The sequence below is a fragment of the Tachysurus vachellii genome, chromosome 18 (genome assembly GCF_030014155.1).
Source record: "Tachysurus vachellii isolate PV-2020 chromosome 18, HZAU_Pvac_v1, whole genome shotgun sequence".
NCBI classification, from domain to species: Eukaryota; Metazoa; Chordata; class Actinopteri; order Siluriformes; family Bagridae; genus Tachysurus; species Tachysurus vachellii.
Window position 1 is genome coordinate 17,904,115 of NC_083477.1, and position 12,341 is coordinate 17,916,455.

Sequence of the window (12,341 nt, forward strand, 5' to 3'; positions counted from 1 at the left end):
CGGGAAGGGGGAAAAAAAAAGCTTCCTTGCCTAGAAGCCCGCGAGCTCGTGAGATGAAATACGAGTGCACTTTGTGTATTTACGTAGCCTATATCTGAGGTTTTGCTTTGTTTAATCATTCGCTAGAACAGTGAAGTGGAAAGCTACGCAAAGCTAGGCGGCTACACGATTAGTAGAATTATTACTTTCCTAAACTGCAAGTTTGCGTAAAATATAGAGCGTGGAACATTAAGCAATGAGCTTCTGAGATCCATATGGTCAGTTGTTTATGTCTAATGTGTGTATGTTTGAAGCTTGCTGTATCTAAAGTGTGTGGGTGTGTATAAGGCTGCCCTTATATTATGAGTGCGTTTGGAAGAGTGTATGAGCCTTGCAATTTTCCGTGTGTGTGTGTGTGTGTGTGTGTTTCTCAATTTCAGCAAGATCTATGTTATATTATAGCCAATGGTAAATGGGTTACACATGTTGCCTTCATGACCGGGGCTAGTTTGAAAAAGAGATTTAGTGTATACAACATGTATAAATATTGCATATTTTATCGAATAGTGTACTTTGGACCAGAGTGTAGAGACTTTAGAGATTAAAGCAGAACAGTACAGTGACCCACAAAGCCAAAATTCCTGTCAGCGATCACACACACCCCTACAACACAGCCTTTGTTCTTGTATTTTGGAAGCCAAAAAAAAAAAAAAAAAAAAAAAAAAAAAAAAAAGAATGAAGTTTTAGGTCAACCTTCTCCTGCACTTCCAGTTCACTCTTATCCACAAATTTGTAAAATGTATAAAGTATTTTTGAGAATTATTATCCCCTGCATCCACCTCTCTCTACGTTTATAAGCTAATCCGCTTAAAGTTTATTGTAACTTCGATTATCAGCATCACGGGAGGTAAAAGTCACTTGTGGTATTTGACCGATCTAAAAACTTTAGCTTTTATTTCCTCGCTCGAACTGATCTTTGTCTGCGCTCGTGTCAGAAGAAATAGCCACTGATTCGTTCGGTCAGTTTTGTTCTGTTGGCTAGATTTTGTGCTATTAATAGGTCAATTCATAATAAATCGCTGGAGGCTTCCTGACTGACCAGCTCAGATTTGCTTCATACCTTCTGGTAATAAAGTCACTCTTCATTATAAACAGTGTGCAGAATTTCAGGCTTTGTATCTGTATTTGTTTCTGAGGCTTTAAAAGCTTTTTTACTGTAAAACTGTGTGTTACCAGAACAGTTCTAAAGTGTACACAAGTCTTTTACTTTAGAACTGTTCATACTAGATGAGGAACATTTTCAGGGATTATTATGTAGAATAGAATGTCTTCAATTGTTAAAAGAAAAGTTACCCATGAAACACCTGCTGCCTGATCAGTTCTACAAAGTCCTGCCTATAATTTTTACGACTGATGAAAAAATGTGAATATCAAATGTCATTTCTATGATTCTCACTCACTCACTCACTCTCACTCTTTTCTACCGCTTATCCGAACTACCTCGGGTCACGGGGAGCCTGTGCCTATCTCAGGCGTCATCGGGCATCAAGGCAGGATACTCCCTGGACAGAGTGCCAACCCATCACAGGGCACACACACACTCTCATTCACTCATGCAATCACACACTACGGACAATTTTCCAGAGATGCCAATCAACCTACCATGCATGTCTTTGGACCGGGGGAGGAAACCGGAGTACCCAGAGGAAACTCTTGAGGCACGGGGAGAACATGCAAACTCCACACATACAAGGTGGAGGGTTGAATCGAACCCCCAACCCTGGAGGTGTGAGGCGAACGTGCTAACCACTAAGTCACCGTGCCCCCTTTCTATGATTCTTTAGTAATGTATTAAGTGCAGCTTTGTGTTGCCTTGAGCTTGGGCGATTTTTGTGATTTCTACACATACTTGGCAAAGGTTTAAAGTTGTTTTTCTGATTAATAAATGAGGGAGGTTTTTGTTTTAGGTGTAAAAGTGTCCTTAAGCTCTTAATTGCCTATTCCAGGGTTTTTTTGTTGCTGAGGCATTTTAACCTTTCCCCAAACAGCTTGTTGTTTTATCCTCGTTGTCTCATGGCTTAACAGAACAATCATGACGCCTCTCTCTAACATTTAATAAACAGAAAGGTTGTTAGTGTTTAGTCTGTTTAATCTGCCTTGGGATATTTTTGCTGCTTTTAAACCTATTGGATGTATATAAGATGTGCTTTTGTCAGAAATATTTGGGAACGCCTGGTTTTTAGTACCTTTTTTCAGGCTCTAAGTCAAAAACAGGATTTTATCAGTTTAACATACACAAACATTAACATTAATCCTGTAATAAAAGTACATTTATCTGGAATTAGATATCAACTGATATCAAATATCAGTATAAAAACTCACACCAATTTGACATCATGAAACATCATGTTTTCAGTCTTTTGTCCTTTGCATAATTTCAGCTAATTTTAGAAAGCCTTTCAATGCAATAATTGTCATTTCCTTAAAAAAAATAATAAAGAAAAGAAACCTCACCTTAGATCACATTTGGTCAGGTTCCCCTCTAGCACAAGTTGCCATTGTACAAAGTTCAGTGTAGCAGAAAGGTGCTAGACTAACCTAGGGGCTAACGGCACCGCACACAACCCTTTAGTCCTGACCGCGGGTATAAATGGAACCATACATACAAATGTTTATCCATTTACTTTTTTATCCATTTATAACTACATTTTCTGTTTACTCGTTGTCAGTTTATTGCTAACGGTTATGTTTATTCACCTGCCTATGGCAGCTGTGCAAACAAAGTACTTGTACTGTAACTAGTACTGTAGCTGAAGTACTATAGGTAATGCATTAAAATAGTATAAAGACTTTAGTTGTTGCCATAGCAGCAACCAACGATGATAAAAGATTAATGCAGTTGACCATTATAGGACCAGTTAAAATGACCAATACCTAGAAAAACTCATTTATTCTGATTGTACTCGGATGATATCTTCTCTTGAGCTTCAGCTGACCTCCTCTCACAGAAAAGACAATAAACAACTCTTTAAGTAATACATTAACGGTGATGGGTAATTATTGCGTGGCTTTGTCAAAACAAAACTTAAATGATATTTTTCATTAAGTCCTGTCTTTGACGCTTCTGGCCGTCTGATATTAAACCCTTGAATTACCTCTATAAATTAAACCTTAATACATGATCTACTGAAACCAGATGTTTTAACAATCCCACAATGGCACAGCGTACTGGCTCATGCAAATGATCTCGCCTATCCAAACATACATAAAACACCCAGAGGCCATCGTTATATATTCCCCTGGAGATCTGACCTAAACATTATTAATGTGGATACGCAACAGATGGAAAGTTCATCACGAGTTCATCTCTGTATTTTGCTGGGAGAAGAAAAAATACAGCAAGAGCAGAGATGTAATGGATTAAAAAGCCTATTAAATATTAATTCGGTGTACTTTGGGCTTTTAACAGATGATAACGTGGAGGAGGAGTATAAGTCAAATTTAAAGTGCAAAAACCTTAAAATGAAGCCTTCTTACGTCTGAAGGCAAATTTGATCAATTATCAGAAAACTCCTTCATCTATGATTATGCATATTCAGTGAGCCAAAATGTTATATAAAGTTGATTATCTGGGATATATCAGGCAAGGCATTAAGTGTCCGGTCGGTTCAGGCCAGTTGGATACTGTATACTGTAGGAGGTGGGAGAAATGAGGAGAAGTGAAGACCTGAGTGACTGAATCGTGATGGGTTGGATTATCTCCAATAATGTAAGGTAGTAAGGACCTACCAACGATTGTCTGAGGAGGGACAAGCCATGAGCTGGCAACGGAGCAAGGCTCACTGGAAAGCAAATGCAATGTAGGCTATTTTGTCTTGTCTGAACAAACAGAAAGGCTGCTGTGGGACATAAAATGTCAATGATGGTTGTGTATGGCAGTGCATGAGGCCAGGCTGTCCCTATACAAGTCTAACCCCTGTCCACTGTCCACTGCAACAATGGGCACACAAGAATCAGAATGGGACCTTGGATCAGTGGAAGAATGTGGCCTGGTCTGCCATTTACCTGAGACAGTGGTGGCACTAGAATGCACTGTGGGAAAGAGACAAGCCGGAGAGGGTAGTGTAGTACAATGCTCTGGGCGTGATTCAGCTTAAAAACCAGGAAATGTCTGTGTAATTTGACACATACTACCTTCCTAAACAGTGTTGTACACCAGGTATAACCATTGACACACATGGCAGTTGCCTCTTAGAGCAGGATAATGCATAATGATAATGATAATTGTTTCAGGAATGGTTTGAGGAACACGATGAAGAGTTCTGGCCTAAAAATCTGAACTTAAGGAATCTGCTGCTAATATCTGAACATTCAGAGATCTTGTAGAGTCCAAGCTTATGCAAGATGGTAGCAAAATGTTTAGCAAACCAATATAATGAGTAAAGCCCTATTCGGACGGGATTAGTTTTATGTGGGGACGTGGAGTAATGCAATTTTACCTCAGGACGTCTGTAATATTAATTGGCCAATTCGCACGGGACAAGACATCTCAGTAAAACTAGCAGAAGTGGGAGGGGTAACTCGCTTTACGCACCACAGTAACCTCCTTGTCGTCATGTGCGTATGACTTTGCTTCCTGTTATCACGTGCGCAAACAGACAACATGGCGACTCCATGCTTGCAAAACGCACCACAAACTACTTTTAAACAGGAAATGACGGAATTTTACCGTACATATTTACAGCGGGTCTATTCGGACGGGATTAGTATTACCTCAGGTAATTTTTCCGGACCTTTTTACAGAAGGTAAAAGTCGCCGTAATCTTTACTGACATTGTCCGTAATGATTACCGAGATGGCACATTCGGACAAGACTAAAATCACTGAGAAGCTCTGGTAATAATTACTTTACCCCCACGTCCCCACGTAAAACTAATCCCATCCGAATAGGGCTTTAGATATAGAAAAAGAAGTGGTGCCATGGTGGCGGCTCATAACACTGACCATTATTACATAACTAACCAGCCTGTCTTTTTCTATCTCTTGAAGTTAATAAGACGGAGCAGTTTGTCATGTTTCTGAGAAACGACAAAGGTTTGTCTGATACAAAGTGCTGACACTGGAGACTCCTTCCATAAAGGTTACAAATACATGACAAACGTCATCATATAAACAATTAACAATCAACTTGTTTAAAGTGAAGCGTCTGTGTACATCTTTTTGCACGAACAAGGAACTTGTTTTTGGGGTATATTTTTGTAATAAAGATAAAAGGAATTACAGATTATTTTCACTCGTGTGCTATATTTGTTTTCATTTACGTGTTGTGTTGTAGTGACAGATCCGAGCACAAAGTACAAAGATATGAAAAAGTGATTGCTGTACTGCGAAACAAATGCATCCTACACACAAAGGACTCAATCTGTGCACAAACCAGAGTGTTGAGATTTTTGAAAGCAATTTTCTCTCCTTCTTGCTCAATGCACTGAACTTTGGCCAACATGTTTAAATAAATGTTCTTCGGTGATAAAACACACAGCGTTCCACAGCGTAGTTTTTTTTGCCTTTCAGTTTTTATCAAAATAACACAATTTCATGATTTTTTTTTTCTCTCTAACTAAACTAATTACAAGTTTGCTTTCACCAAGATGGACCCATGTATACTTTATAGAAGATATAAAAAAAAAGAAAAGGAAAGAAAAAAAGATCTTTAAACTGCTTTCCATATGATGCTCTTCAAATGGGACAGAATCGTCCAACGTGTTTCAGGATTAATGCAGGACCGAGCGGTATTTATGCAAACGGGAGTTTCCACTTTAATCCCCTGCTGAGATTAAACCTCCACGCTTCAGAGGATCTGCGGTCAGAGAGTTCCGAGAGGACAGGAGAGGAAGAGGACTGGCAGACAAAGAACGAGAGAGAAAGGAGATACTAGGAGAGAAGTGCAAAACAAAGAGTAAATTATAGGACAGGGACAGATAGAATTAAAGAGCAAGAAAAAAAAAAGAAAGTAGGGAAAAAAAAGAGAAAGAGTCTGAAAGACTGGCAGACAAGCGAGGATAAGTGAGGCACAGACAGAAGAAAAAGAAGGGGGAGGTAAAAGTAAGAAAAGAACAAAAGAAACAAAAGTAAGAGAAGAACAGAAGAAATGAGAAACAGAAGTTAAAAAAAAAAAAGAAAGAAGACCAAACAACAGAGAAAAGGAACAAATAATAAGGGAGATTAAAGTAATCTATAGAAAGGAGTGAAAGAGACATGAACATTCAAATTAAAAAAGAGATTAAAAAGAGAAGGGTGGAGACATGGCGGTTTAAACCCGTTTAAAGTCGATAAACTTTTATATAGAAACATGGCAGTTGTTTTTTCCGCCGATTCAAAAAGAAAACCGAGCACAGACGGAGTAAGAAAGAGAGACACCTGGTTTTGTCAAACAGGCGTTGAGCCTAGAGGGAAAAGCGATGAACAATCAGCCATAAATACACTGATCACACAATACGACTTGCTCATCCTCCCGTCTCTCGCAATGTTCTGTCACTAACTCGGGCTCAAACTACTCAGGGGGAAATCCAATAAAGTGACAAACTTGAACAAAGTGACATCATACTGATAATGGCTCTTTTTCGGTCATTGTAATAACAAGAGACACTAAAAATACACATTAGACTACAACGACGACACAGCGCTTATGAAAGGCGTCTCCAGTGTGAGTGCTTCATAGCAGTCAGATTTAAAGCTACAACCTTTTATTTATTTATTTATTTGTTTGTTTGTTTATTTATTTTATTTCTACAAACTTTTTTATATAATGTTTCAGAAAACAGTTGATTGTGGTAACTGTTTGTAGCTGTTACATTGAATTATAAAAAGTTAAAACCAATTATTATAAAATAACCCAGGATTGAGGGTTCGGATCCTGTCCTCTACCTTGTATATAATGTTTAAAATGTGCTGCTTTGGTGCTGGGGAGAATAAACTGGTTTGTTTTATGCAACCAGTTTAATCGATTCATTTTCTACAGCAGTTCTGACAGGAGATCTGGCTGTGAGGTTTATATTACATTATATTATATAAATACCCTCTGTCAAATGCATAATACAGTAATTTCAGTTTGAGTAACTCCACATCTTTAATAAATAGATGAGGCACTTATTCAAATAAAAATTGTGGAATACTGGACGTTTCATGCATTCGTCGCTTTGTATACGTAGCGGAAAAGGGGCGGGGCTACCAGGCTCTGGTGCTGGATGAGAAAAAAATGTTCAAGTTGACTGATGACACTTTAGTGGACAATCTTACAGTTGTCTTTTGAATTGGCCCACATTCAATATTAAATTCAGTTTATTCTGCTAAAGCTGGCAGCATCGCATTACAGGCATTTGGCAGTTTTTGACTTTACACGCTAGTGTTCCATTTGAGATGATACTAACCTTCTAAAATTCATCCGCTAGCCGCCAGCGTACATACTGCATAGTGCAAATATGTCTTTTACATCCATCAGATATTTTGACCAGCAATTCAATTCAATTTATTTGTGTAGTGCTTTTAACAATTTCTCATTGTCTCAAAGCAGCTTTACAGAAGTATGGAAACAGAAGAGAGAGAAAAAGAGATAAATATATAATAATAATAATAAGAAGAAGAAGAAGAAGAAGAAATAAGAATAAAAATAAATAAGTGAATATATACAATTAAAGTTTAAAATTAATTCAAAAAAAAAGATTAACATAAAATTTAAAATACTATATGTCTATCCTTATAATACTACATATCTAGCCGGAGGCAACGGCGGAAAGGAAAAACTCCCTGAGAGGACATGAGGAAGAAACCTTGAGAAGAACCAGACTCAAAAGGGAACCTCATCCTCATTTGTTTGACACTCTACAGTAAACAGTGGAAATGTAAATAATGTCCTAAGCAGAAAGCGCTCAGTTTTTTTCAGAACATGTTCTATAGGACCATAATTTACAATTTTTAAAAACACATAAAGCAATCAGTTTAAAAAATATATAATTTTTTTTAGTTTCCCCAAATGTCCAGTATCTCCAGCTCACTTTTAGGATGAGCTCTGCAGTGTTTTTTTTTGTACACAAGAGAGCAAACAAATCACACGCAATCACACACATGTCGAGAAGACAGAGATGTTTTGCAGGCTTTTTGGACATAAACAGAGATATGCACAGAAAAAACAAGATTAATAGACAAAGAAACAAATCCATCTGGTGCTCTGTAGACTATCTTGTGTCCTAACCATCACATGACTCTACCTGTGAAAGTAAAAGAAAGTGTTTCTCTGGAGATTCTCTCTGTGTCTGTGGGTTTCCTCAGCTTTCTCAGGTTTGTTTTTACCTCACAAAGACAAGCCAGTAGATGTTCAGGCTACAATGATCTCTACACCAGCAACAGCTTGCAATAGATTTTCTGGATTAAAACCCTCTTCCTCATTCATAGGCTCATAAACATTCACAAATAACTACAGTTGCAGCCTCATTTGGCTCTTTAAACTGCAAAGAATTGCAGATTTAACTTATTTATACTTGTAACTTATGATTTAAGCAAATACCACTGGGGAAAAATGTGTCTCATCTAAACATAATTTCCTACTTTTTTATATATAGGAGACTTGAGTAAGACATTATTTACACCTTTTATTACACATATGGTACAAGCTGTATTTAAGAAGCCTTTGGATCAAGTGTAAACTCAGAAATAAGTCTTTTGTCACTAGGATGCTTCAGTGACCCTTAATGTGAAACCACTAAAAATATTTTTAGGGTACCATTTAAGTAACAATGAGAGGTCAACCATCGGCCACAGTTGTTTATAAACGTTGTTGGAGACATTTATGTACAACACATTTAGTAGGCATTGAACGCTTACCTGCCGGTGCACTCAGTGCGCGTGCCATGGAAACTAAAAGCTCACTCACCTACTTTAAACTGGGACGCCTTGTCGTCGGGGTCCTCGTGCTCCTGCGCGAGCATCACGTGCAGAATCCCGAACGAGTTCTGGATACCAAAAATCGAGCCGTTGCACCAGGTAGCAGCGAACGCCACGAGCCAGCCGTAACCTCCCTCCGGCGGCACGAACTGCGCTGGGGTCGCGTGCACCTGCTCTTCCTCCGCGTGCCCGAGCTGGCATCCCTGTTCCACCGAGGAGGGAGGTTGCTTACCGGAAGCGCGCTCCACTGACTCCAAAGCCCCGTGCTTGGGCTCGGTATCGGGCTCGCGCGTCCTGTCACCGATCTCGGTGATGCAGTTGCTGTTTGCCGGATTCATCATGCATGCGTGCGCCCACACCAGTGTCCATAAAAGTATTTTTTTTATTGCATGAAACGTAGAGCACCGCGTGCGCCAAAGAGTGAAGGAGGTGGAGGAGGGGTTATATATGTAATATGTATATTTATCAGTATTTAAAAAAATTTGGTTGAAATAGTAAACAGCAGAAAAGCAAAGGTTACATGGGATGGGATGCGTGCGCGCGCTGAACTCTCGCAGCTCGACACGAACTCTTCGATCCAAACCTGCACCGAGAAACTGCACCGGTATTAAAGTCTCAAAACAGCGACAACAGCCAAAGCGCTCGTGCTGTGGCGATCACAAGCCTCGTGAGCCTTTTGAGACGCAGGTTCTCACGCGTGTTTAACGCCCCCCAGCTGCACCGGACACCGTTATAAACTCCAAGAACCGTCTCCATTCAACAGCTCGCTCGCGCTCTCTCTCTCTCTCTCTCTCTCTCTCTCTCTCACCTTCCTAAACAAACCTATCTACACGGGCTCGGGTGGCAGAGAGCGGACCCGCCCCCCCGCGCCGGTCTCCAGGTTCATCCGGAGTGCGTCTCAAACCGACTGCGTTTAGTTTTTATCCGTTACAGTCTACAAAGCGGTGGTATAAACGCTTCGTGTTACGTCATATTCAGGCAAATATAACTAAATATTACTGAATATGTGACTTTACATGGCAAAAAATATATATTTTTTAATTTGGTTCCCTCCAAATTAATATGATCCTGGCGTTTTTATCATTTTCTGATTTTTCTGATGAACATTGTATTAATACTTTAGGGCAAAACATTTATTTAGCGGAACAATATAGCGCTTTAGCATTTTTTTTTTTTGGTCACTCAGAAGGAACTGCCGGTGCTAATTTATTATAGCATCTTTGACCTGTATAAAATTAGCATAGTCAGAATTGTACATTATTTATAATTACAGTTATTCACGTTCACAAAGACAGAGAGGTGCTAGCTATCAGTTTAACTACTTACTTATCATCAGTGTTAGCATTAGACTACTTAAACACTGTGATATTCAGTGTTTAAGGTTTTACTCGTAAACTACACGCGGTAGCTTACGAGAAAAACCTCTTAATTACACTTATAAACTGAGCGCTTAAAAAAACTACAGTAAAAAATATCATAAACATTTAAAAACCCTGTCCCTCATTGACGATTTCTAAACATTAATCGCTGCGGTTTATCCAGTTACATGGATTTGTTAGTCATTTATCTGAGGGATGCTAATCAGACCAGAGACTAGCTACAGGCTACAAACGTTCATCAGAAAAAGATATATTTTTTATTTATTAATTTTTTTACATTTTATCTACGTATTCTCTGGTTTGCTTAGCGAAACATAATTTTTAAATACAATCAGACTGTAATTATATGTTTATTAAATAGGGAGTCTTGTCTGTGACGCTAGTCACAAGCTGCACAGCGTAAAATGCTAATATAAAACAACACTATACACTAACGTAAACAAAGTATCCATCGCTTAAGCTTAAAAGCTAACTTTTCCTTACAACTTTTGATAAACTGCAATGTTATATAATACACAAAACATATAATTTAAATGTATATGAAGACCCCTGAGCTTGATTGTGAAATAACTCGTCGATTTGAGACGCACCCCTGAAAGAAGCGATCAGCGCATGACGCAATCAGTGGCAGTTACGGGAGCGCGCAGCGCGTGCTCGAGACTACGACAGGTTTTCAACCTAACGATAATGAAAGCAAACTAAAGCAGATTGTTGACACCATTTTGACATCAATAACTAGTCTACATTCTGACATTGTAGATCAGTTCGTCCTGTGATAAACCCGTTCCTTGCTGTATAAGATGAACCGGACGTTTATAAATCCTTTTATAAATCAGTACCTGATAATGAATGTTAAAGGGTTTAAACGCATTATCTTCTGGGTCTAGTCCAGTCCTTATTGTCTGCGTCCAGGAAACGCAATGTTTCTGTCTAGTCACCCGCAGTATCATATGGGACGCGTCTTAAACCGCAAAATACCATACTAAATACTGGGTCAAAATGAAAGAGAAATTTATAACACATGTACAGATTTTTAGTTTGAATAAATGACTGTAGAAAAGACAAACATATATCGCCTCGTGTTGTTTGTGCACACTGTAATTTATGGATTGTTTGCACATAGTCCGAGCAGGTATTGTGCAGATTGGGACGCACCCATGAGGCAAGGTGTACACACTGAGAGATATTATACGTATTTAGGGGTCCAAGCACCAAAGTTAACTAAGATTTGTGTTGTGTCATAGAACACGTCAGGAATATCCGGATAAAATTTAATTTGCAAGGGTTCCTGGTGTAATTTCTCCAATCTTACAGGCTTCTCTGTGATTTAATGTACTTGTGAGTGTGTTTATCCTTCATCCCATGATGTTCGGAGCAGATTCTATAGAGGAAAAATATATATATTCCTAATCACAAAATGGCTAAAAAAAAACATATGACTACAAAATAATATTCATTCATTCATTCATCTTCTACCGCTTATCCGAACTACCTCGGGTCACGGGGAGCCTGTGCCTATCTCAGGCGTCATTGGGCATCAAGGCAGGATACACCCTGGACGGAGTGCCAACCCATCGCAGGGCACACACACACTCTCATGCACTCACACACTAGGGACAATTTTTCCAGAGATGCCAATCAACCTACCATGCATGTCTTTGGACCGGGGGAGGAAACCGGAGTACCCGGAGGAAACCCCCGAGGCACGAGAAGAACATGCAAACTCCACACACACAAGGTGGAGGCAGGAATCGAACACGGACCCTGGAGGTGTGAGGCGAACGTGCTAACCACTAAGCCACCGTGCCCCCCTTACAAAATAATATTATTTACATATTCTAAACAAATGTTCATTAATTCAATTCAATTCCAATTTATTTCTATAGCACTTTTAACAATGGACATTGTCTCAAAGCAGCTTTACAGGACATAAACATAGAACAAAAGGTTATTATAAAGAATAATAAAATACAAAAAATTCAAGATTAATATTAGATGTATTTAAATGTGTTTGTATTTATCCCCAATGAACAAGTCTGAGGAGAC

At 38.9% G+C, this 12,341-nt stretch overlaps 1 protein-coding gene across 1 annotated transcript in view; it reads right to left on the reverse strand.

The window, feature by feature from the left end:
- slc16a2 (solute carrier family 16 member 2) overlaps positions 1 to 10,803 on the reverse strand; it is a 28,773-nt gene extending 17,970 nt beyond the window's left edge. The window contains exon 1 of the mRNA XM_060892320.1: positions 8,906 to 10,803. Within this exon, the coding sequence (XP_060748303.1) occupies positions 8,906 to 9,257 (352 nt within the window). The 5' untranslated portion in view covers positions 9,258 to 10,803. The remainder of the gene's footprint in view (positions 1 to 8,905) is intronic.
- Positions 10,804 to 12,341: the final 1,538 nt, after the last annotated feature.